At 34.1% G+C, this 27778-nt stretch overlaps 1 protein-coding gene across 1 annotated transcript in view; it reads left to right on the top strand.

Annotated features, from left to right (window-relative positions):
* Ey (eyeless) overlaps positions 1-27778 on the top strand; it is a 124941-nt gene that overhangs the window by 93857 nt on the left and 3306 nt on the right. Inside the window, exons 6-8 of the mRNA XM_074181696.1 lie at positions 21842-22003; positions 24470-24737; positions 25150-25397. Of these exons, the coding sequence (XP_074037797.1) occupies positions 21842-22003; positions 24470-24737; positions 25150-25397 (678 nt within the window). The remainder of the gene's footprint in view (positions 1-21841; positions 22004-24469; positions 24738-25149; positions 25398-27778) is intronic.

Genomic DNA, 27778 nt, shown 5'->3' on the forward strand with positions numbered 1-27778 from the left:
CTGACTCTTCAGTGGTTTATATTAACTTTTAGGTCAGTTTACACTTTAGCAACATATCTATTGATTTATCTGTGTTTTCTTTTCAGATTTTGGTGAGGTAAAAAGTTAGAAAAATAGTAAGACACATACACAGACACAGATAGTATCTTACTACAGTTTTCTCATAAATTTGTTGATGACTGACGTTCCCAGGTTGTTCCGCCAAAAAATAACACCGTTAGCCTTTTGACTTCGCCAGCTCTCAAATACAATAACACAAATGTTGACATATCAATACACACTTCTGAAAGTAAGTGGCAGGAGGGCGGACCTGAAAGAATCGAAACACCCTTTTCTAAAATGTATCGTATAATTTACGATCGGTAGCGCTCTAAGTATCGGTTATGCTTTATGAATTATGAGGGGGTCCATTCCTCTCAATAGAATAATAGAAATATATTTCTCTCTATCAAATTAGTATTGTTGTGTACCGAACCGTGAATTGTTCGCTAATAAAGCGGTACTAAACGATGGTAAAAGGGCAAATAACAAAATGCTGCGTCGACAGTTTGGAATTCTATTCGCGATGGTTTGACTTGTGCCCTTTCTCCTTGTTTGATTTCAACCACTCCCGATTATTTGCTGAGAGTTCTTCGTTTTTTGTCACGGTACTTTTTGAAATGCGATATGCCCATTAGAAAATGACTTTTTGTATGGCATTGTTCCTGTGAAGGACGCGTGGAACAAAAATTTTGTCAATGGAAGTATAGTCTTTGGTTTAGCGAATCACTTGTGTGTGTGAATCTGAAAAGTCCTAATGAGAAAAAACCTAATCAAGTGATGGAATTATAAATTTCAAAACTATAAAAAATTCCTTAAATAGCAAAATACGTGCAGTTGACATATATCTTAATAATAATAATAATAATAATAATAATAATAAAGGTCTTTATTATTTTCAAATAATATACATATAGATTTTAACATTGTATGCAAAAAAAAAAAATAAAAACATTTCTGAAAATAAAGGGCGAAGTTCATTTTCTGCAGACAAACGATAGTTTTACTACGAAAATGTTCTTCCACTTAACCCTAATACAGTGCGTCGAAGAATTCATATGCGTTTGTACATGTAATTGACAAATAGAAAATGAGAGAAATGAGTGATAAGTGACGAAAATCGTTATATTTGTTGGTTTGGCAGCGGGGCAGAGGGGTATCTAGACTTGTGTTTTGAATAAATTATTTTTATATTCTAATCTGAAGCAAGTAATACTGAGGTTCTTCAAACTTTCAGGAACGGAATTATATAAATTATAAATTTGGTAGGTGAAAGATCGTCTGAACATTTCAGTTTTGAATTTAGGTGGGGATAATAATCCTTTAAATCGTAGATTTAAATTATGTATGTCTGTCCTGAAAGATATTTTGATGTACAAATATGAAGGAATTTTAGATTACTTTATCCATCATTGTGTGAACATAATGGTAAATATTGGAGAATAATAATTCGATGAACGTTGATGATACAATAGATATCTTTATTCACTCCAATGATTGACACTGAGGTTATATTAGTTGTGAGGAAATTTTGCCCAATAAAATTCAAAACTGTAAATGTTTCGATGAGTAAAGTCAGGTCCATGCGAGCTTAAACATGTTATTTCCATTTATAGGGACTGCATTTAGATTTCGATGTTGATTCAGTAGTATTTTAATTAAAAATAAACATCAACTTTCCATATTCCATCGATTTATTTCTCACGGGGGAAGACAAAACTGCTGTTTGATTGTATAATGATAGTAATCAATTACATATGTCTAAATTTTTGCATTCATTGTAAATCGAACATTTTTCTCATTTCCAATAATATGGAAACATGCTTTATCTTCGGACCAAACTAGAAATTGGATTCCTTTACTTTGGAAAAAAAATTGCAGTAGAATCAGCGATATACCTTAATATTGATATTATTGACCTGGAGGTAATCGAAAGTAAATTATATTTCCTTGGTTTTCGTGGAAATTTCTTGTCATTGCTCATGTCATACGTGCGCTTCAGGAAAATATCAGGAGAGCATAAATCTGAATATTATGAGATGGACAATTGAGTTCCTCAGGGATCGATCTTGGGGCCGCTTATTTTTTTTGTTATTCATAAACGATCTACCTGACTGTATCAGTTCAGATTCAGTAGATCTGTATGCAGATGATACTACATTAGCCATTGATTCAGATAGTCCTGAGGACTTACAAAAAAAACTAAATAATTTAGCAGAAAAATTCATAAATTGGTGTGAAAGAAATTTCTTGATGGTGAATGCAGAGAAAACAGTCTGTATGCATTTCCATTCTAGGTGGAGACCTGTGACTGATATTCAAGTGTTTGTCAAGTGTTTTCTATGAAAAAAGCCCCTCAAATAGAGGTATAAAGTTTTTCAATCATCTTCCCGCAAACCTGAGGAAGCAACGGAATAAATACTTCTTCAAATCAAAATTGAAAGTATATTTGCAAGACAATTGTTACTATAGTATCAAAGAATTTCTTTCACTAGTTCGGACTTCCATTGCAGTCTAATATATAAAATGATTTGAAATCCTTGAAACCACTAAAAAAGAAGAATTAAAAATGAATAGCTGAAAATAACAATTATATTAAGCAAAAATAACCTGAAATGAAATAATAGTGAAGTAAAATACAAGTAAAAATAGAAAGATTGAACAAAAAATTGTTAGTATCTACAATCGTCTTCGGGTGGTGACTGGACTGATTCCTCCGAGAGATGATTATTTATGGGTCGTTTGAGTACTTTCACTTATTCCGCTTTCCACTTTTTCCGCTTCACTGGTTCAGTGGGAGATGACCGTTTGTCGGGAGTTGGCCATTTTTCGCTTGATGATGGGTTTCCATATGTTGCGTATCTCTACGCTAGCTTGGCTGAATACGTTGTTGGACAGCATGTATGCGGCTTCCTTGAATTTTCTCCTAAATCAATGGTCCTCTCTGTGTATGATCTCAGCTTGGGACCACTCGATGTTGTGTTGATGGGTCCAAACATGGTCTGCTATTCATGATTTGCTGGTTTCCCCTCGCTGTGTGTGTTTTTTGTGCTCGTCAATGCGAACATTCAATAGCCTCTTAGTTTCACCAATATAGGATTTTCCGCACTCACAGGGTATCCGGTAAATGCAATTCTTGGAATCGCAGTCCGTGTTTGGTGGCCTGGTTTTCGTGAGGCTGCTACGGATAGTGTTACCAGATCTGAAGCAGGTTCTGATGTTGTACTTGGAACCAATTCTTCTTATCCTCTCCGATAATCCTCTGATGTAAGGAAGTGCAAGCACTGGTTGTGCTTGCATTGATGCAAAATGAAAATGTGTTTGCTCAGATGTATGAACATAAATGTAATAAATGTTTTCATGTATATGTGTACAAATCTATTAAATAGTAATATTTTGATATTGTTGATTGTAAAATTGTCTACCATCACACGGTTTTTTATTTGTGGCGTATCCTATATCATGCTGTATGAGATCTGTAAGGATTGAATAAAGATAGTTATTATTATTAAGACAGGCTCATAAGCAACAACAATAATATCTGTAATCATCAAGTGTCCTTCTTAGTGTTAGCAAATTGTGTATTTTTGTGTCCATCTCCCTCGAAGTCTTGATATTACTCGACTGATTCAACGGTTTTCACTTAAATGCTAAAATGCAATGAAATTAATTGCACAAATGAAAATTATCTTCTATATTCAACCATTATTCTAATAATATTTATCACTACAGTACTGTATAATCTATTGTAAAAACAGATTTTTTTGTTGAGAGAAGTAGTAGAAGTAGGAAGCTAAAACCTTTCTTTCCCAATTATTAATCTCATCTAAAAATATACCCCTTTCTTTTCGAAAAAAAAAATAGTGATTAAGAAAAATTGGGCAAATTATTCGTCCTCCTTTTTTAATATTACCTGCGAAAGATGTTTTTCAAAATGAATATTTTTCGTTTAATAACGTCACCTAATAGCAGTTATTTATTATTTCCACTTAATGCAATTTACCCATGTTGAAAATCTCCTGTTATATGCTTACCAAGTAATGCTTTCAGGTATTTTGTCGGTACTTTTGACGACTTTCCGGTAGTTTGCCCCGCATTTAACTAACAAACTCAATTTATTTGCGAATGTAAGGATACTTTAAGTAGATATTTGCCTGTTTGAATGGACTCCATTCATATCGTATTAAGAGCCTCCCGGGATTCCAATTTACACAAAATTCAATAATGCCGTGGAGAGCAGGAAACGGATACGTATATTGTAATATATTTGGATAATCTGTTTCTAAAGAGGGAAAAGGGATATTTACAGATTACAAGAGTGATATACAAATAGGTTTGAATGGCGGGGAAAACAGATACATTTACAAAGAAATTGAGTTAACGGTTTCAAAATAGAGGCGAATTCATTTATTTGAACAGGAAATGACATTTACCACTTCAGTTGACGATGATGAAAACAATTGAAATAACGAAAATGAGAGAAAACAAGGTTTACATATACTGAGTATGTTTCTCCGTTCAATTCAGATATTAGGAAGAAAAAAGAAAAAGGAACAACAGAAATGTATATCAATAAGGAAATATCAAAAAAATAGATGAGTGCATAAAAAGTATAATGCAGTGAACAGTAACATTGCATTTGAATTGGATAAACTAACACGGATTTTCACTAAAAATAGCTTCTGAGACGATCCTTGATATAAATTATGGTGCTTGAGTATCAACCACTATGCTTCCAAAATGAATATAGAGATCTGTATTTTTTAATATTGCTTACACGAATCTCGGCTACTAATTTTGCAAATTACCATAATGGTTCTTTTTTGCGCAACCTAGACCTTCTTCGTTGAACTTTTATGGCATGTACCCCAAAAAAAATTGTATATTCATATGTAATTCAATTAATTCATGGTAAGCAGATTCATGACCCAAATGGCACCCAGAAGATAATTTTTTTAGATAGTTTTCGGGCATGTCCATGGAGTGTTAAGCTAGTATCACTATGAAGACATAAGAATTTTATGAGGAGTTAATATTAGTTGAATCAGGCATAAAGGTTACAAGTTCCCATTTGAAGGTTAATGAATCAGTTTTAGGGATACTGAGTACAAGAAGATTATATTAGCAACCCAGGTTATTATTATCGTTTCAAGTTCGCCTTGTATGTCATTCAGTAAAGAGATTTCATCAACGTCATGTCAAAATATAGTAGTATCATCTGCAAATAACGTTAATTTCAAATTACGAATGGACTGACCTGTTACACAATTTTCACAAACATTTTAATTCTAGACGCGAGGACTAATTCGGTGGCCAAATCCAGGACTAAGTAGAGGGTCAAGTCGAGTTCTTATCTTGTGGCCCAAATCGAGGACCAAACAATTTTTTGGGGATATTTGATGTTAAATTAAGGGGGGATGCCTCATCTCAGTTCGAGGTCGAAGTCCTATCTCGAGGCCCAACATTTTTTTTGAGGATATTAAACGTAAAATTTTAGAAGGGCCTCTATGCAAAGTCCTATCTCGAGGACCAACCCCAACCATCGGCCATCGAGATATCTACTAGTCATCGAGAACAGGTTAGGAGGAGCCAAACTTGGCTCTGTCTATCTACATGGGAATCTCTGTTTCCCATAGAAAGGGGCGTCATTCTCAACTTTCCATATAATGATCATTATATTTCCTCTAATGTCAAATATGTTATCTTAACATATATTTTTATGGAAAAAATATCACCACGATATGAAAATAAAAACTTGAAATACAATAAAATAACAGATCCCTGTTTTGGGCATTGATCAGAGATACTGTTCAACATGGCGGCCCAATGATGGGCCTTCGCGATAAGGTTATCTTAGATTGAAGATAAAAGTTGTGATCACAAAAAGTACCTACTAGTACACTAAGATCCGGTGGTCTCACAGGCTAATTCTTATTCCGTATTGCAAGGCCCCGACCAATTCATCGATTACGACCAAAATTTAGTTGATTTTTCCTCAACCTGAGGTTGCTGGCAACCTAAATTGTATCCACTCAATATTTATTTTTTCTTACATGCGACTATTTCTAGAACTTTATGAATTTTGGCTGAATACTGAGTGATGAGCACAAAACCTTACTATTCATATGCCACATTTAATGTTGTAAAAGTCATTACTCTTTCAATTGTAATGAATCATGTAGTAGTTTAACTTGCAACTGACTGATTAAGAAACATGTTTCAAAAGTTTGGAAGTTCAAAATAGAAAATTTGAAGGATAGTGCGACCTATATGTAAACGAAGTATTCAACATCCCTTATTTGACAACAAAACTAGCTGTACTATCGTTAAAAAAGACAGTCCTGAATTTTTTGTACCTACTCAAGAAATCTGTAGGGGATTCAAGATCTCTCAGAAGTCTGTCAAAGATTTCAAACATATATCATATATATTTTTAGATAGAATTGAAACCTTTGGAGTGGTATACATTCAACTTATTTCACAACCCAGCTTGTGACAAATTTATTCTCGATATAAATCTACCCAACAAAATTGGCATCATCGGGATATTGGAAGCTACAATTACATGGAGTAATCGTAGCTTCCAATAACTTTAATGTTTGAAAATCAACACAGACACGATCGGCAAAAAGAACAACAATTTTTCAAACTTTGGTGAAGATAATGGTGCTTGCTATATTTCTCCCTTTGAAAATATTCTCTCTAGAAGCATTCTCTCGTCTCTGGCTGTCTGTAGCCCATATCTGATACATGTATATGTATCGCGGGGCCCTTCTTTTGTCCTCATATTGAAATGGAATCATTTGGGCGTAAGTAATTCCGTTGTCGGCTGCCGTACCCTGTTGTGCGTCCTAACTACAAGCATAGGCGTAGATCTGGGGGTCGAGATACGTGTTTCGGTTATAATATATCGATTCAGTCAATCAAATAGATCAAAATGTTCGGTTTTGAGCAGTAAATAACAGTAAGAAATAGATCCAGTCAATTTCTAATGAAGGCATTTTTCAGTGGGTTCAATGACAGGGATTTATTTCGTGTCAAACATGGGTCATTTACGTGATAATAGTAATGAATGTATTTTAAGGGAAAAGGGTCATTTGATAATCGTATTTTCAAATCTTTAACATCAACGCTTGATTGCCTTCTCATTAATATTGAATTTCAGGATAATGATATCCTAGAAATGGACATTTCGCAAAATAGATCATAAGAATTCACAAAAGACATTAAATGCCTTTTGTGAATTTTGAATCAGTAGTACAATGAATTAGTAGTACCTACATTGAATGAAATTCATTTAATGGATTCAATTCACTTAAAACAGTTCTACTTCGATATCGACAATTAGTTCACTTGTTACGGTCACACGATCTATGGCCTCATAAATTTGTATATTGAAAAGCTCGCGAATTTTCTTTAGAATATTCTTTCCTCGCAAGAATGACTGATCATATTGTTAGCCCTAGCAGTCTACGCTCAGTCTGAAACATTCGTTTTGCATACATTCATTCGTATTCACAGGCTTTTTGTATCGGTAAACGGACTAATTATTAGCGTTCGTAAGAGTAATTTTCAACTTGTATTTGTTTAGATGTTAGCAAAATACAAACTTCAATAGGAACGTTAGAACTGAAAGAATAAGAACATTTGTTTCAAAATATTAGAAAATATTTTTGGTGTCTCAGGTAAAAATCAGAAAAGTAGTCCACATTAGAAAATGAAAAAACTTGATACTAATCAATAACCGAAAAACTGTTAATTACATTTCATTTTCAGAAATTGTTTTCGTACTCAAAGTGAACCCAGTTTTCATATTTTATATTTTAATGGAGAAGTTTGAAGCCAAAATGTTGAAAATATTCTTCAATAACAGTATGCTCCTGGAATTGATTTTGAATATGTTTTTGGAGTGCTAATCATTTGTTTTATTTTCAATCGATCATTCATTCTTTCATTGGTTCAATTTCGAAAGTAGTCTTGCCTTTCAGCTATTCAGAAATGTAATGATCTTCATTACTAATAATATATCGATCAAACTACATCGAATTTATACTGAAAAATTTATAAAAATTTCAGTGTTCAGAATATGTATCAAATAAAAGCGACACCTTTTTATATTCCCTAATGTATTTTTCACCAAGTAGTTAGGGTACAATTTTGGGTTTTTCCATTTAATTATTTCCTGTATCCTGTCTGTACTAGTTTTTTGACAACGAAAATAAGTTTAAAATATTTTTCTACACCCGTACTCTAACAATACACTTATATGACCATAATCCGTTTCATAATGATATCCATTATGATACAGATTTTTCATAATGATACAGTAGATACCAGATACCAAAAGAAATCCATAGTTTTTCAATCAAGAATCCTGTTCCTTTGTTTGTCCTAGATTCTAACCTAAGTAACTAATTGCTTTATTTGTCAAAATCAGTTTTCATATTACCTACCTATATTATCAAAATGTCTGAAAACAGCGATATAGAAGGAATACCATCGACTCCAATATTTTTAAAAGATCAGATTAATTACAGTTGTTATATTCAATATAAATATAATTAGAATCTTTATAGTTTTCATATATCCATGATAATACCATTAAGTTTGTGTTTTTTTAAAAAAATATGAGTTAATTACTGTAAATGTGTTCAATACAAATATAATATTTATAGTTTTTCATTATTTATCGGGTTTCGAAAAAATAGCGTATGCAACTCTCATGTAATGGTTATTAATACACTCGCATATACTATACAAAACTCGCCTTCGGCTCGTTTCGTATCCCGGTTAATGCTCGTGTCTTAATAACCATCATTACATGATCGTTGCATAATATACTATTATACCAAAGATTGCAAAGATTGACAAAATAAATACGTTCTACTTCTATCTTTAATTTCCTTGAAGTTTTCCAATTTTGATCGTAATTAAAAAAAAATCGCATCAATTTGGGATATGTCAATAATAATTCACAGGCTCCATTTTCATTCAATACATGAGTCAGCTTAAAATGACGTTTTATTGCTGCGAAATCCGTAGAACTATTGAAATGTTACAGACGAGAGTAATCTAAAGAACATAAGAACTCAATTGATTGTTTTGGTCCTTCGAGCCGGATCACATAGCTAACTGATGTCTTCAATATTTCGTTGAAACAATTAATTTTTGTTGATGTTGCACCTCGCCTACACCAATGAAACCATCTTTCATGGTTATATGCGATGAGTTATTGTTGTTGTCTCTCTCGAATGCCAAGACCTTCTGACAACTTATTACCACCAGTCTAGCGTATACCTCTCTCGCTAAATGCGATAACGAGTTTCATATATCTTAAGTTGAAGTTGATAACGACTTGGCGTATGCGAAAGGGAGGAGGTAAACAGGCTTGTTTAATGAATACGTCTTCGGTGATGGATTATTAGATATCGATTCATAGGATAAACGTCGTGAAAATGAGGATATCTTCGTTGGGAAAAACTTTAACGACGCAGGGAGATGCAAGAAAAAATTGAGAAACTTTACATTCTTTAGAATATTCATCCATACGCAGTTCTCGGTTCTTCTCAAGTTTTCATCAAATATGTCAGTCATTTCATTACATAGCTCACCTCTCTGTACTGAAGAATTCATTCTAGACTCTGGGTAGACTAATGGAAGATCAAGTAGTATTATAATTTTCACACTCAACCACAACAACTGATTAATTGAGTATTAATTTGAACAGTAATATGTTGGAGTATCTGAAGGGTCTAAATTTAAATAACTTGGAATCATATTTAGAATAAAAAACTCCATCAACTACTTGAGAATGCTACACTGTAACAAAAAGCTTCTTGATAATTTTCCATCAGTGCTTGTGAATATATACACTTAAGAAATGTAATAAGGTATGAAAACTATTTCTTTTCGAATGGAATTTCAGCAGTGATGTAAGTGGCATCTTGTTTCCAAAGGGGCAAAAACATTTTTTTGTATATAATGCTATGAATTGAATTAATTTCCTAATGATAATAATAATAGTAAATGTTCTTATTCATCATATCAATAACACGAAAACCCACACAAGAAAATGGAAGAAATGATGAATAGATGGGATTCAGCCATCAGCCAAATTGAAAATATGTACACAACTGTTTTTTAAGGACAAAACACACACTACAGGAAATCTTTATGGCGCTCTAAGAGCGGTGCCCGTGCGAAAATAGCGATTCACTTAAATCCATTTGAAAAAACATTCTCAAGAAGTTTATTCTACATAAAAGCAGTTCACAAAAAAAAGAGTCCTCAAACAGTGACGTTCGAGGTGTACTGAGTTGAACCTCAAAACGATGAGCAGCCACAGTCCGTCGCGTATTTCTGATATGTACCGCTCTTGGTAGAATCTAATGTGCCACGTCACTTGAACACCGTAAAAGTATGTATAGAGGAGACGAATCCCCGATCTTTTTTCGATGTTCCACACTATCAAGGATGCAAGTGATGTTTGTGTCTCCAATGAGGCGGATTGATAAAGGTTTTTATTCTCTTGAAGAAGGAGATCAACTCGTTATTTATAGACACAGATTCTTCTACTTTAGATCTTTTATTATTGGGTTCAGAATACTCCCTCCTATGTACTAAGTCACTGGATTGCAGCGACACAAAATTTTGCCCCTAAAATTTGATAGAATGAAGACATTGATTTCATCCAAGAAGAACATCATTACGAATGCATTTTATAACTGAATTTAAAGGATTTAGTAATACTGTAATAATTTATATAGATTAAGTAATAGATTTAGTAATTCTAGATTTAGTAATACTGTAACAATTTTCTATCTTTGCATTCTTCGATCTCACAATAAAGTGTTTTTTGAATGCGTTAGTTATGGATTTTTATCAAGTATCGGCCAATTCCATCATATATCTATTTGAACTTGGTCAAAGTAAGTCAGAATGTGAGAAAATTCCGAGTATAAAGTAGGAATACAACAAAATATCGAGTTTAAAATCGAAAACTCTATGAAATTTCGAGTTTAAAGTTCAAATTAACAAAATTCTGGCTTCAAAATAATGATTTAATGAAATTCGGAGTTTTTAATCGGGAATTTGACAAAAAGTCCGAGTCTGAAATCGAAATTCATCAAAATTATCCCCATTAAATTACAACTTTAATCTCGGAATACTGTTAAATACCGACTTGAATTTTATTACGAATAAAATGGGCTGTCTACAGGCTTTCATATAAATAAATGCCATTTAATTAATTCACTGCAAATATTCTACAGGTCTAGGGGCCTAGCACGGATGAAAAGAACGTACAAACGGACATCTAAGTAATGCCTAAATCAGTGTCGAATTAATCCAAGTACAAGCCACCTGTTTCGAATACAAAGTAGATCACGTATAATTGGTGTACGCTGGCGAGAGACTAATTTTGAGGTCCCCGTTTGTTTAACACGAGGTGAACCTCGGTTTAATACGGTCAAGGTCCATTAGTTCGTCGCTTGTTTCACCCCCGGTGCCCTTCGTTCTCTCGGGACCACTTATTGTTTTCGGGGATGTTTACTGGAGTACAGGGAGTTGTTTTAAATTTGGGATATGAGATTATTAGTAGTGCTGCGGGATTATTTTAAACTGAAATTTCATTGTTAAGGGTACGTTGTCCGGGGATTCAAACACTCGACACAACAGTATTTCGATGATAAAGATTTATAGATGGTTAGATATTCATGTTACATAAAAGGTAATTTAATGTTATCAGAATCATCATTGTTACATATGACTGCAATCTTTGAAAGCGGTGGCGACAGTGACTGAGGGATATTCTTTCCGAAACTGTTATTTTATTGAAATTTACACAAAATCAATTCCACAGATACTACATAAAAAAGCTGAGGGAAAGGGATGTTTTGATTCTGATGAATTCATATACAGTGTGACCCATTTTTGATGGAAACACCCCCCTAAAATTTGAAGTTGTAAACCGATTTTAATAATTTTTTTTTTGAAACGTGAAGTACTAAAAGGTCTACCTTGGGACAAAATTTGAAATGTTTATTAAAGTTTCAGGGCATACTACGATATTTTTTCTTATTCGGAAATCGGGATTATTATTGAAAAAATCACTACGCCACTAGATTCAGAGTGCCTCTAAACAGGTGTAACCAGAATTTCATGAAAAAATATTCATTATTAACAAAGTTATGACAACTCAAAAATTCGAAAACTCACATAGCTAACAGTCACAAAAAACACCCTATATCAACAGATATAGCCATGAGAATATTTTTTTATGATTTCAACAATAAAGTGCCGCCAGATGAAAAAAAAAACAAATAGCGTAAATATTTTTAATGAAAATAACGGAATTACATTCAAGTTTTCATGCAAATTAACTAAAACTAAGACCTAATATTTCAATTTAAAATAAATTTGAAGTATTTAAATCTTAGTTACCATGGAAATGATATTACAGTTTGACACTTGTGAAAGATTTAAGTGTATTATTGTCAACAATATTCACCTTACAGTTCTTCGAATTATTTTGTGTCATGGCTGCAAGATTGAGCGTAAGAGAGAAAATTGAAATTGTACGCCTTTCGGAAGATGACGTTAGAAGTGCTAGAGAGGTTGTAGAGTATTTAATGAGAGACATCCAGATCGTCCTCGTATTAGCTGCGGTACGGTGAATAAAATAAATAAAAATATTCAATGAAACTGGTGCAGCATCAAAAATGATGTTAAAAAGTAATCCTGTACAAAGACGAAACAGGAATGACAGGAATGATCAAATCATTTTAGATTATTTCGGAAATAATCCTAATGCCAGTATAAGGAATGCCACTTTAGATTTGAATATTCCACGAAAAACTATTCGGAGATGTTTCAAGGCGAAGAATATTAAACCTTTCAAGCCAAAATTTTTACACACACTTCAAGAAGGCGACGAAGCAAGACGCCTGGAATATTGTTTATGGGCCCAAGGGGAATATTTAAACAATAGAAATTTCCTGAAAAATATTTTATATATCGACGAAGCCACTTTCACTACAAATGGAGTAGTGTCATCACATAATTGTCGCTATTGAACAGCGGATAATTCTAACTGGGTAATGAACTGTAAAAGCCAGTATTCCCAAAAAATCAACGTCTGGTGTGGGATATTGAACGAACGAATTATTGGTCCTTTCTTTTATGAGGAAAACATTAATGCGCAGAGGTTTCTAGAATTTTTAAACACAGACTTTTGGGATGCTATTCACGAGCTGCCAATCAATGAACGATCAAATTTAATTGTCCAGTTAGATGGGTGTTCAGTTCATTATGCCACAGCTGTGAGGCAATGGCTTAACGAACATTTTCCAAACCGATGGATAGGCCGTGGTAGTCCGTTTATAGAGTGACCACCCAGATCTCCAGACCTCACAGTTTTGGACTTTTTTTCTCTGGGGACTTCTCACACAAAAGGTTTACAAAAACCGCTCAAGAGATATAAATGAACTTTGTGCAAGGATTCGACAGGTATGTGCAGATATTAGCCCTCAAGAACTAAGGAACGTAATCAGAAACATTCGTAAGCGCTACGACACATGTATCGAAATACGTGGTGGATTAGTAGAGGCTACTAGAATATGAGTTAGAATTAATTGTTGCACTGAATCGAAACATTTCAATAAATAGTTATTAGTTACGTTTATTAAAATTTTTTGCTTCATTGTTAGTTGAATTGTGTGAATGTAATTCCGTTATTTTCATTAAAAATATTAACGCTATTTGTTTTTTTTTGCATCTGGCGGCACTTTATTGTTGAAATCATAAAAAATGATATATTGTGACTGTTAGCTGTGTGAGTTTTCGAATTTTTGAATTGTCATAACTTTGTTACTAATGAATATTTTTTCATGAAATTTTGGTCACACCTGTTTAGAGGCACTCTGAATCCAGTGGCGTAGTGATTTTTCCAATAAAAAAATCGCTAATAAAAAATCCCGATTTTCGGAAAAGAAAAAATATCGTAGTATGCCCTGAAACTTTAATAATCATTTCAAATTTTGTCCCAAGGTAGACCTTTTAGTACTTGACATTTAAAAAAAAATATTAAAATCGATTTACAACTTCAAATTTTAGGAAGGTGTTTCCATTAAAAATGGGTCACACTGTATATTTCTTCATGATTTCAAAGTTCTAGTAGGTGTGAGAATGAAAGTATAACCAAAATCGATATTAGCAAAAGAGTTATTCAATAAATAGGAAATTATCAGTTCCCGAATATTTTCATATATGTACAAAGGATTGAAGAAAATCCAGTCACAAGGGGCCATCGAAGCTTTATGCGCAAGATTTTCGGGTGGGACGTATCTTCACAGTCTTTCTGTACATCAGTAATCAACCATCACAGGGATGTACCCCCTTCTCTGGTACCGCTCCTCCATAGTTCTGATGTCTCTGTTTTTCACTCATATCACTCATTACCAGAAAAGCAGTCTTAGTGACTGACCTACCCCTTGGTTAAAATCAGTAACATTAATCGTGATAATAATTGCAAATTTCCATAATACAGACTTTTCAATACGTATTTCACTATAGTAGCATCGTCAGTTGGACTGGTACCTACTAAACACTACTTTACAATGCAATTTATACACATTATCCACCCTAACTAATTACTAATTGGTGAACGGGTACTTATAACAACAAGTAGGTAGGTAGCAGGTGTATGAGTATAAAAACGAAAATATTGAATATTTTTGTTTACTTCCAAACGGCTCGATTTTAGTAGTCAATGAGTTTGTTAAAGCATAAACTTTTCATTCTTTATTGTCACTGTACATCTGTCTGTCTCATTCAGGTTCTAGATACAGTGATTGCTATTTTGGATAAAAGAAACATTAGGGTGTTAACACTTCTAGATTTTTCCAAAGCATTCGATACTATCATAGTCTCGTATATGCTGAATTCAAATATTACGGTTTTTCTGATAGTTCACTTGCAATGATTAAGTCATATCTAACGAATCGAAAACAGAAGATAGTATCAAATGAAAGAAACTCTGAATACGTTGAAATTAAAGCGGGAGTACCACAAGGAAGTATTCTCGGTCCACTATTTTTCATTATCTATACCGCTGATATTCTAAAATCCATAACCGCTTGTAATGTTCAGGCATATGCAGATGATACGCAGTTAATAATCAGTTTTCCTCATAACTTGAAACTAACTAAATTTTTCTAGGTCAAAAATACTAGTTTTCTCACCAAAAACTCAATATGATTTTATACATACAAATTTGGCAGTTACTATCAATGATGTACCATTAATGGTGATTGAATCGGCCAAAAGCTTGTATTCAATAACAGACAACGATCTCCGTTTCAAATCTCATGTAAATAGCATCCTCAAAAAACCATTCACGTCACTGAAAACTCTTTACAGCAACCGGTTTATTCTCAATGTTCAACTCTATGCAACACTCTATGTGAAACTCTTATTCTCTTACAGTTTATCTAATGTGATTTTTTGTACGGTCCTTATCTTGATAACGAATTTAAAAATAAAAGATTCAAAAGGTTCAGAATTTTTGCGTGCGTTTCATTTACGGATTACGTCGGTGTGACCACGTATCTGAAAAATTAGGAGAGCTACAATGGGTCAATATGGAAAATCGTAGATGACTTCATATATCCATGTATGTTTATAAAATGATGAGAGATGCAAATGATGTCAATCAAAGGAGATTACTTCCTAGATCTCATACACATTCTATTAATGTAAAGGACAAGGGCTTAATCACGATTTCACATCATTCGACAGCTACTTCCAGAGGAGCTTTACCTATACCGCTATTGAACAGTTCAATTTCATCATTCAGAACAGTGACTTTATTTAAGAGCCCTTAAAAGTTTATAAAAGAGTCCTTACCATCTGCGCAGTAAACAATGTAAGCAAATATTGCTGGTCAAACATAGTAATGTCATGTTGTTTCGTTATTAATAATTTTTTTTTGATATTGTAATTTATAGGGCCATATGTTATTAACTATAGATGAGCATCGTGGGGTTAGATGTAAGAGTAGCCGACGGTTAAATCTCGCCTCGTGATGTTCAAGCAAAAAAGAGATTATCTATCTATTGTATTTCCTTGAATTATGTAACAATTTGTAATCTCTACATAATATTATTACTATTACTTCTTTCACGTTTCACTTCATTTTTCTCAGGAGTTGCAGTAATATCATTACTACATATATCTTTTCTCGTTTTTGATGGATTCAGTCTTTCTAATCTTAATCTTCATTACGAGACGAAGTTGTTACATTAAACAAATCTTTCTCTCAGACGAAGATTTCTTTGAAGCCAGTCGAGTTCCAAGCACACTACTGTTTAGGTTGGATCTTTCCTGCACTCATGAAAGGTGATACCTCAAATCGGTCTTTAGGTGATTTACAGCTATCTGCTGCTAGATGAATGAATAGCATCTGCAAGACTATCCCTCTGTGAGGTGACTTGCATGGATCTGTCGGATACGATTCAATATCCATCGTGGTATTAGCCGGGGAAATAGTTGTTTTCCGCCAAGTATTTAACAGATTCTACTGTATAAGCATGTGTTGGATTACAACGTAGGATACATTTCTGTACGAGCATCTACTTTTCTGTACCACAACTACATCTGTTGTACAAATTCTTCTTTTTATAGCATCATCAATCATTTTGTAGACGTGGATAGGCGTGTGCACAATTTTGGAGAGTTTTTTTTTAAATTGAACGGATTTGCCTCAACTACTAGTTGGTATTTTTAAATTTTTCCTGATACTGAGTAATTTTTGTTCTCATCAAAATGCCTACTCCAGGTTTCAATGAATGTTCTTCTCAAAAACATTCCACTCAAAGTCCAATTGGCAACTCCGTATCACTGAATATTCCTGTTGCGAAATCTCGATTCCGGCCCTGTCTTGCGATCCTCTCCGGCATCTTCCATCTCCCCTCTACCGATTCACTGTTTCCTTCGGTCCTTATCATCAGTTTCTGGTTGGTTGACTCCGCTACGGCAGATCTGTATGTCTTATCTTACGCGGGACCGGCCCACCCAAACAGAAAGGATCCGCCAAAGCCGCCCTCTCCGCTTCCTAACCCCTCTAGACTTGATCACTTTACTGTACCGCTCACTATCTGTCTCTTAACCTAAACGTGTTACAGCAGCCGTATATTATCGGCCCGATACGGTTTTAACGCGTTTTAAACCTGAAAGTAAAAACTAGAGGGTTGTTTTGTAGGAGAATTGAGAAGGGCTGAAATTGGCTGAAAATTGCCTGAAACGTAGGGTGTTTTTTTATTTTTTTCTTTCCTAGATTCAACTCGTAGACGCCACAACAACATAAGTTGTATATTATGAAACTAGTTTTATAACACGAAGATTAATGCATTAACGAATTTCTAGGAATGCTTCACTTTTGTATATTTATAAACTGAAACATAAGTTAGTGTAATCAAATATGTTATGAAAGTTACTCTTGAAATATACATACTTCCTGTGATTCTTTGCCAATTTACATCCTGAAGATATGCATTTTTTAACCGAATTCTGAAAATGATCAAGCAAAGTACATTTCTGAAAATATCAGAAGAAATGTTCAACAAAAAATTCAATAAATTTAGTGACTAGATGCGGAACGAAAATGGATAAAAAATTATAGACAACACTCTGCTTTCCTCTTTTGTGTGAAACATTTGTCAGTTTATGTCACATGTGGAGAAAAGTAATGGATTACTAATAATTGTGACGTTTATAATGAAAGATTTCTTACGCTTGTTGATAATAAAAAATGTATATCTTAATTTAAATACGAGGTATAATGGAACTATCCACTATTCAGGATCATAATTGCACAATTGTCACACTATAAATTTCATTAGATTTGTAAGTTTGAATCTGTTTCACTAGTTCAAATGTTGAAACTCTTCTACATTAAAGTTGTTGCCTTCAAAATAGCCCCCATTAGCACTTCTTTCAATTCTCGAACCACTTCTCAAACTCGAGCTTTCGAATAGCCTTCAAATTTTTCAGCATTGCGCTTTTACTATCATCTTTGCTAGTAACACGACTCCCTATAAGGTTCTCTTCATTTTTGGAAATAGGAGAAAGTCACACGGAGCCAAGTCTGCTGAACATGTGGGCTGGCTCGTCGTTACAGAATTTTTTGGCCATAAATTCATGAACCAGCAATGAAGTGTGAGTAGGTGCAAACTAATGAATTTATTTTTCACAATCCGTGCGTTTTCATCGGATTGCTATACACAAATTATCAGCGACTTCTCTGATTTTGATTCGACGAACGTTTAAAATCATTTCCTTCACTTTTTCCACTTTCGGAATCTTCAACGTCTTCACAGGTCACGGCCATCCTGGAAACGCTTATACAACTAGTAAACTCACCACTCACCATATGGGTTTTGCTCACTCAATAAGCCTTTCTTCCGAATAGCGGCCGATTCACTGTCCGAAGCAAAAAACAAACAAAGGTTGCTACCCAACCGACGGGAATGTACGAGTAGAGAGGTGATGTTAGGCGACTAGGCAATATGGCGCTTGACCTTGAGGGTCACACCGTTTGTCTCACGGAAAACCGGTCCCGTTATTTTGTGGCCACACCCCGTATATTCAAGAAGCTATATCTATGATATAGTGCAAGCAAAGCAGAAAACTCTTAGAGGATAACAAGAAAACATTTTTACCTACCTTGTAATGAAGATCACTATGTTACATTCAACCACATTAACAAATAAGGCCTTCAGACCACAAGTTGTTCTCGAAAACAATGTTTAATTATATTAGTCATAGACTGTAAACTTTTACGGCCGGAGATAACTATATGAAAGTTATTTTCCGGGTTTTCTGGTCGTGGTCTACAGTTTTTTATGCAGAAAACCCGAAAATAGCTTTCATACATATATTACTTATTTTTCGAAACTCTCTGCAGCAACTTTTGACTATGGAAGAAGGCCATATTATTTCTCAACATTTTCTTTCCTATTGACATATACATTATTATTACGAGGAGCGAAAAATATCATTCTTCAGAAAACACGAATGAAAAATACATTTTCTGCAAGAAAAAGTTCTTCAACTAGAAAAATATTTACATAGGTAGATCATTACAGTTCATAACATCGTCAGAAATGAGTTACTGACTCCTTCATTTTATAAATAAAACATATTTTCTACAAAATATATTATCCAATTGCCGTAACGGTCTCGGCAAAACCAATAAATCACCTCGTGAAACATCTTCAATATAAGGGACACGTTCCGAAGAAAATACATAAACACACTCAAATTTCATACTGCATATTATTTGTGATACCGGAACAGGCGAACACAAAAAAGGACATGTGTTCCCTTATGAATCGAGAGAGAACTGTTTTTGGATTTGCGCACCGAAGCAGAATGTGCTATATTAGGAATATAATTGAAAAAGGTGGCCGTTTGATGGGGACCTTTTCGAAATAAATTATTGCGCATTGACGCGGACATTAAAAAAGGTACTTAGCTCGATCGGCAGCCGACTGGTGCGACGTACGGTTGGCTTTCTTTTGAACGGTTTCTTGGATTTCTGGAATTCCATCTGTTATTGAAAAAAATAGTCATTAGTCTGGAATCAAATGTCTTATAACGATTTAGGGAATTGTATCAATACGGTTCTGATACTTTTGATGAAAATGAAGAGAAAGCATCTATGATAATATTTATAGAATTTTTACAATACATTTTATTTAAGACGGGTTTCGCTTCTCGGTAGGCTTCATCAGTTGGAGTGGTATACACTACACAATGATCAATTATTCAAAGACACTACTCACAAGTAAACTGGAGCACGTATAGTAATAATTCAACAGTCATATAAATAACTAACATTTTATTCAATGGTCAAAATTATATGCGGAATTGAAACGTTTGTTGAATTTACTGGAATAATACATTCCATTGATTGTTGAATAAAAATGTTTGTTCATTGCTGAGTTGAATGAACTATATGTATATAGATTATTTTTCAGCACAATATATAGCAAATTGGCGTTCCATTTTCCAATACTCTGAAACAATATTTTTCTTCGGAATCAATAAAAGCTTCAAGTTATTTCATTAGTCTTTTTTATTCAAATAACAATTTTCAACAAACCCCTCTTCATTCCAGACACTTCTTTGAAATTGCGCCATATTGAATGAGTGTTTTTCTATGAAATCGAAATAGGGCTACTGAAAATTGGTCACAGGTGAGCAGAGTTAACATTGTTTTGTATCAAAAGTATCATCAATAGTGAAAAAGTATTTCAACAATAGTTCAAATAGTTCAATGAACTTATGATCTAATACCAGACAATACCCACCAAGATTTTATGAGTGGTGCTTGGCTGAACCACTCAACTTTTCTGAAAGAGAAGGTAATGACACCTATCCCTACGAAGATGTCATCACATTTAGGTGCCTGGCAGTGAAAGACAGAGGACCAATTTCGTTCGGCGGTCGATGTCAAAGCTTGATTTTGCAACTGACCGCCTTGAGGAGCCTTGTTTATTTTTGACATTCAAGGATTAAGGCTTCTGTCGATCCCAGATGTCGTCACCTTTACTTTCAATATAGTTTTTATTCACCAAACTAATGGAATTTTAAATGCGTTTGAGTTTTATACATATTATGAATTTTTTATTTGAAAATTTGGCCCACAGTTAAACTAATTACTTTTGTTTTCTTTCTGAAAATAATTGAATATAGAAAACGATAGGTATATTGGCAGGTGAGTTCGGGACTTGTGAAATAACTTCTTGGTCTCTCCTATTGTACTTAGAAAAAAATATGAAATATAAAATTCTGTAAACTTTGAAAGTTTCATGATTATTACCAGATTTTCCTTTGAAAAATGCAAAAATCGATAACCTACTAACCTGCAAATAAAATTGATGAACTTGCTAATTTCTAGCCGTAGAGAAAATTCTTTATTTTGGTGAAGTCGGGGTTGAGTATCTATTTTGGCGAAGGCGGTTCTTTGAGTTTGTGGGAGTAATATTGATTTTGGTGAAGGCAGTGGGTTCGCTCATAAATTGTTATTTGAAATAGATCATGGATCGCTTTCTTTTCAGTTTGCCAGAATAAATGAATCAAGGAATATCGATGAATTACTGGTTTTCAAAATGTTCATAATGTTCTCAGAAGATAATTTCAAAAATTATAAGGACTAAACGTTTTCTTATTTTCCGTGATAAGATCTTACCATTTATCTCAAGCTCTTGTTTTTATTAATCTACAAAAATTTGAAATATCACGAAAACAATGAAGACTTTGAGAAAAGGTTGAGATGTAAAAAAAAATGGCATACTTTCATTTATGTATCAATATCTATATCTTTCAGCAAAATGTCTTTTACATTTTTCAATGAAAAGACTGGCTTTCTCATTAAATTGACTTTAGCAGCTCATTGCTCCATATTCTTTTGCTTGTACTAATTTTGTTGTTTGAGAAAAATGTGTATTTCAAGCAGAAACTGCAAGCAAGCAGAAACTGTTTTCTGTCTTACTTAGATGGCCTTCTGTCATTTTACGTTATTGATACATAAATAAAATGTACACCAGCTAACAAACATAATTTCTGTAATGTAAAAATTTATAATTTCTTCATACTTGAATTTCATAATTTCCAAAATTATTTGATAAAATTGTGCTGAATACTGATGTGACATACATAGTTCCTCTACCGGTGTATCAAATCCGTATTAACAAATATTCAATCCCTCGCGCCCATACTGAAAATCCTTTTATTATTCCAGAACTGGACGGCATCCATTCCGATGAAACGAATTCCGGAGATAACTCGAATGCTGGCTCGAGTATAGGGCCTGACGATGATCAAGCTAGGCTGCGCCTCAAGCGGAAACTCCAAAGAAACCGAACGTCTTTCACGAACGACCAAATCGATAGTTTAGAAAAAGGTAAGAGAAACATGCCGTTCGAAATAATGTCGAACGATTGTTTGAGTGGTTATCCAAAGATTCTTCGAAAAGTTGTGATGTGATCCCTACATCTGGTTTGAATTTCAGCTAAATCATATGTATTTGGTTATTTTTAACTTGTTTGTCCTCTGTTAGTTTTCACTTCTTGCGTTTTTTAATCAACTGATAATGTCCATCGATCTGAACATAATGTGGACGTGCTTCACTAAAAGTATCGTTTGAGAAAAACAAATTGAATCCAAAAAAGACTTCATGACAAGACTATATGTGATGAAATATCTTTTGTAAGTATTTAGAGATAAAAATTAATAGAATCGAATATCACTACTGCAACTCATAATACATGCTAGCTTAAATAAAAAATAAAAGGTAAGCAAATAACAAGTCAGCAGTGTTTAAAAATATGTTTCTGTTTAAAATTTGTTTTTCCGTTAATCAGCTGTCGCCCCCATAGGAACGACCACTCTGAGAAGTTGAGAAACTTGTGCGAGCTAAGGACTAACGAGGTCTTACCTTTCAACGTGTGATTCCTGACACATACTTTTCAATAATATGGAACTTCCAATGCCAAATAATAAATGTTAGGTCATACTTACATTTACTAAAATCAATTGATATTGACTTTTGTGAATCATGGATCTTTTCATCCGAAACAAGCACTATTCTCAAACACCAGAACCATAACACTCTTCCCGACGCACAACTTTGGCTTCTTCAGGAGATGAAGAAAACTTTTCATGTTAACTTGTAGTGATGTTACTTAATACCTTGACTATACACCTTTGTGTCACAGTAATGATACTTTCATACTGATAGATATAAAAATCAGTTACTAACAAATTGAAGTTCAACAGATTTTATTGCAATCTGTACCAGTCCTCTTCTAGGATATGATAATCATCGCTCTTGGATGAATCAAATAGTCTAAACCAGTGAAATACTTCTTACAAAAGCATTTATAGCACCTTTCCTGGATGTTTCAAAGTATCATGATTGTTTTTTGTTCTCCAATCAGACGATTAGCTTTTTTCATACAATATGAAAATCCTTACTTGTGATATACTGTTTGGAACCTTTGGTGTAGTAATGGAAGATCTTCCTCTTGAAGATGATCACTTGATGATCGAAACACGTGTCGAGGTGTAAAAATAACGATTTGGTGTTGGGAAAAAACTCCAGTAATATTCATGAAAATCCTTAGATTAACTCGAGAGACAAAGCTCCATATACAGCGAGTTGAAACCATATGGAAATCATTTTTTATTATTAATTTATTGTGTGTCGTGGTTTGTGGAAAAATATAAATGTTGCTCAAGAGCTTTATTTTTGTTAATATCAAAAATATGTATGTTTTTCCGTTAACCTGCTGTCGCACCCCTACTAACGATAACCCTCAGAAGTCGAAACTTGTGCGAGCTAAGGACTAACGAGGTCTTACGTTTTAACGTGTGATTCCTTACAAAAATAGTTTATCAGAATAAAAAATCACGTTCAAAAATGCAATTGTCCCTATAAGGACATTTTCAAACTAATATAATTGTATTAATTTACAATTATGCATGCTTTGACCCGTTACTTGATGAAAATTAATAACACTATCCCTGACAATAATTATCACTATTAAAATATTTGTTTAAACGAGATTTTCTACACGATAGCTTCATCAGTTACTGAAAATTCACTATTCTAGAATGTCTTTTATATAAAAGTAGGTAATGAAAAAACGTATTAGAAAAATTATTTATCAAATAGATTTTGAATAAACAAATAGGTAAAAATTGGTATTTTATGTTAGAACTCGAATAAATTATTAAGATAAATTGGAAAAGGGCAAATGGAAGGAACAGGTGGGAAAAAGAAAGATAGGTAGAGAGTAGACATGGAAAAGAGGAGACAGAAAGAGAAATAATGTAAAAAAAATATGAAGAGAAAGCCAAAGGTAGACAGAATAGAGGAAGATTCTTTGAAAGGCATGTTTGTAAAGTGCTGAATCAATTTCATTAGATTTTTGTTGCAGAAAATGGGAATATTATTTGCAAACGTGGTTGAATTGAAGTCTCATTTTTTCTCATTTTTGGTTTCTGATCATTTTATTAAATTCGTGACTAATATTCTTAAATATATTATTAAAAAATGTTTAAAATATGTTTTTTTCGTTAAACAGCTATCCCACCCCTACGAACGACAATCCTCAGAAGTCAAAACTTGTGCGAGATAAAGACTAACGAAGTCTCACCTTTTAACTTGTGATTACTATTCAATAAAATCTCCTTGTTTATTCGTATAATTCACATACTGCACTTTTATTTATGATTTAATGATGCTAAGACCGTAATCCAACTGCAACACAATTAACTAATTGCTGAGGATTATAGTTTCATCAAAGATATGTTGGCGAACTTCTTAATTATGAGCAATGTTTCAAATACTAACTTTTTCTTACAGAATTCGAACGTACTCATTACCCAGACGTCTTCGCCAGAGAAAGACTCGCGGCAAAAATAGGATTACCCGAAGCACGAATTCAAGTATGGTTTTCGAACAGAAGAGCGAAATGGAGGCGAGAGGAAAAATTAAGAAATCAACGGAGAGGGGCTCCCGCTCCGGCAGAACATCCGGGACCTGCTTCATCGCCACCTAGGCTGCAGAGCTTCAACAACACCTCCATGTATTCGCCGATCGCGCCGCCAATGTCTATTGCTGATACGTACAGGTACTTTCAATACATTTTGAGTAATTAAAATTTTTATCCGGCTCGAAGGACCATGTCTTGTATCGTCATGAATTATGTTGATGAATGAAAGAGAGCGGCAGCTGTTTTTCTTATCATGTGATACATTATTTGATAAACCTGTTAATTCTCTATCCTGAACAATTACCTATTGGTAGTATATTATTTTCAATAAATTACAAATGAACGATAATATCACAATTTCATCAAAAACAACATTCACCAGTCACTTCTTGGTAATAATCAAGTAGATATGTTTGTTTTTATCCACGAGTTTTGAAATAGACTCCGCTTGTTTAACGTAGACGGTGGATTTCACGAATCCCCACGATTTTGAAATTGATGATGATGTATATACAAACATTTTTCTTCAAAGTGATTTTTAAAATTTCAGCTCGATGTCGGGCATGTCAGGTTTCACCCACGGCGGTCTCACTTCTAGCATGGGTCCGTCACCGGGCGCTTGTCTGCAGCAGAGGGAGAGCCCGACGATGGGGAGTGCAATGGGGGGATACTGCATGGGTCGACCACCCAGTTACGACCTCGGGATAGGTTACGGGTCGAGACCGTCTCCTTGTAGCCCTTCGCAACCATATCAAATGAACGGACACCAGTACAATACTAATGGATCGTCTTCGACAGGTGAGATATATAGTTTTTAAGTTGTTGATTAAAACCTTCAGGAGATACTAAAACGTGTATGTATTATTTGTTTTTCTTGATTTATATTGAGCTAGTGATTTCAATAAAACTTTGCTTTGTTGTGGGAGTATTCTACTAACACTGAGTGACTACAGCCGTAGTTAGGTTAGATTAGGTTAGGTCCAAAGTGGCATCCATCTCCTCTGTAGACTCGCTCCTAATCTAAATATACAGCTCGACATCCATCTCCTCTGTAGACTCTGCGTCAGAAAGAATTTTCAAGCTTACTCTGTCCATAAAAGTCCCACGAGTAGCTAGGGAAAGAAGGTCAATCACGGCAGAGCTCCGCATTACCGTGACAGGGCGATGCTACGACGAGAGGGCACCCAGTATCTCGAAGGTTCCGTTGAGACAGCTGACAGGCTCAGTGACATTCATCCTCTCGACACGGATACACACACTTTGGGATTAAGCCATCGTTGGGATACCATTCAGTTAGGGAATAACAGAACCACAAATGATTCTGTCATTCCTGTATCCAGCGGAGCTATATGGAAGCAGGCATCCGATGGCTGATTTGCTCAACCCCCACAGCCCAAGCCAATGCACTCGCCAAAAACAGCATGAACAGTGGTGCAGGCAGTGAAAGATGAACAAGGACAGCAAGCCTGCCACAGCTGTAGTTACTACAGTTACTAACAATAACGTGAAAATACATCCTATGTTGTCAGATCTAATTCGTATGTAATCCAACGTAACGGCTTGTAGCAGGTCTATCAAGATAGCAGAATAACTCTGACGGAAACCATTTCGTCAAACTAGTCATTAGGATTCTTATAATTATTGTTCTGTTAGTAGTAGTTTTTGATGATACCAAACTACAGAAGCATTGCCTCTAGGATCCAATACCGCTCAGCTCTGATTCAACCTGTAGTATGTCTCAGCAATGCTAGATAGGGTTATGGATGCAACAGTTGAACTCTTTCGAGAGTTTGAGAAGAACAGTGTCAAGTTTAAATATGACTTGTCACCACTGATATCTATGACAGGTCGAAATTGAATTGAAAACTAGATGAAATCTGAAAGTTCCTTATATTAATTATTTTTTTGCATATACTTTGGAAACAGTTTTCTTGAATTCACTGACAACATCAACGTTTTTTATGTGACTGGGTGAATTATTGAATTAATATTTCGAAGAAGCATAATGAATTTTTAATAATTAAATCTAACCTTGTATTTGAAAAGTTATTTGGTTCGATTTTCTTGTAAACTACTCAAAATTTACAGCATATTTGAATTTTAGTATTAGTATTAAACAATGAATCGATGTCCAGTAAACTTCTAGATTCATACAATTTAGTTGTTGGTTCTAGAAATAGCAAGTGGTAAATACATTTCATTGCTTAATTTTGTAACTTTTTTAAATGATTCAAAGCCGATTTTCTGGTATTGCTTCAAATAGAAATTCAATATTGAAGTTTTGAATACATAAAAGTATATATGTTCGAGTGTATATTTAAAAAATTAGAAAGATGTCAACTTTTTAGATCAATGTATAAAAGTACTCTATTTCATGCTAGTGAGATTTAAACTTGAATACGGTTCTGTAATTTGAAATGGAGAATACCAAACAACCTTACAGGAACTAGAAAAAGTACAGAATAAATTTTTAAAGTACCTATATAATAAGAAATAGAGCCGATTGAAACAGCATTAGAACACCACGATTGAAAACTCAATTTGATATACCCTCATTAGACTCCAGGCGAAAAATCTTTGCACTGATTTTTATATATAAAATTAATAATAGTATGAATTCTGCAGAATTATTGTCACTAATACTAATTAATGTACCTACCTCCCAAACCTACGCGTACTATCCTCAAGTTTAAGACTCTATTCATGACTGTTACTTCTACATCGTCTGGCAAATGACATCAATTGCTTGCAAGATATCGATTGGAATATGTCTCTCACAAAATTCAGATGTCTAGTCCGTAGACGTGTTGAGAATTTATCAGTTTAGCAATTAGTTTTTCCGTTATTTCTTATTCTATTTTTGTTGTTGCGAGTAGTAATAAGTACTGCTCGTTGTTAGATTATTGTACATCCCCATATTATATTATATTATATATTACCGTATTATAAAACAACGATAAAAATAAAATAAAAACAACAATAAAAATTAATTGGCGCTCCGGGGCGACTTCATTGATTCCAGTGGCGCATTTGCTTTTTCAGCTGCAGGAAAACCCGGAAAAACCTGCAGCACCACATCATCTGAAGATCTTGATCTAACAATTTCCACTCTTTTATAAAACAAAATGTAGAGTGTCTCCAGAGGCTCCAATAAATTCAATGCATCGCCAGAACACTTC

The sequence above is a fragment of the Leptinotarsa decemlineata genome, unplaced genomic scaffold (genome assembly GCF_025532065.1).
Source record: "Leptinotarsa decemlineata unplaced genomic scaffold, Ldec_3_MD MMD2_tig00026314_RagTag_RagTag, whole genome shotgun sequence".
Taxonomy (NCBI): domain Eukaryota; kingdom Metazoa; phylum Arthropoda; class Insecta; order Coleoptera; family Chrysomelidae; genus Leptinotarsa; species Leptinotarsa decemlineata.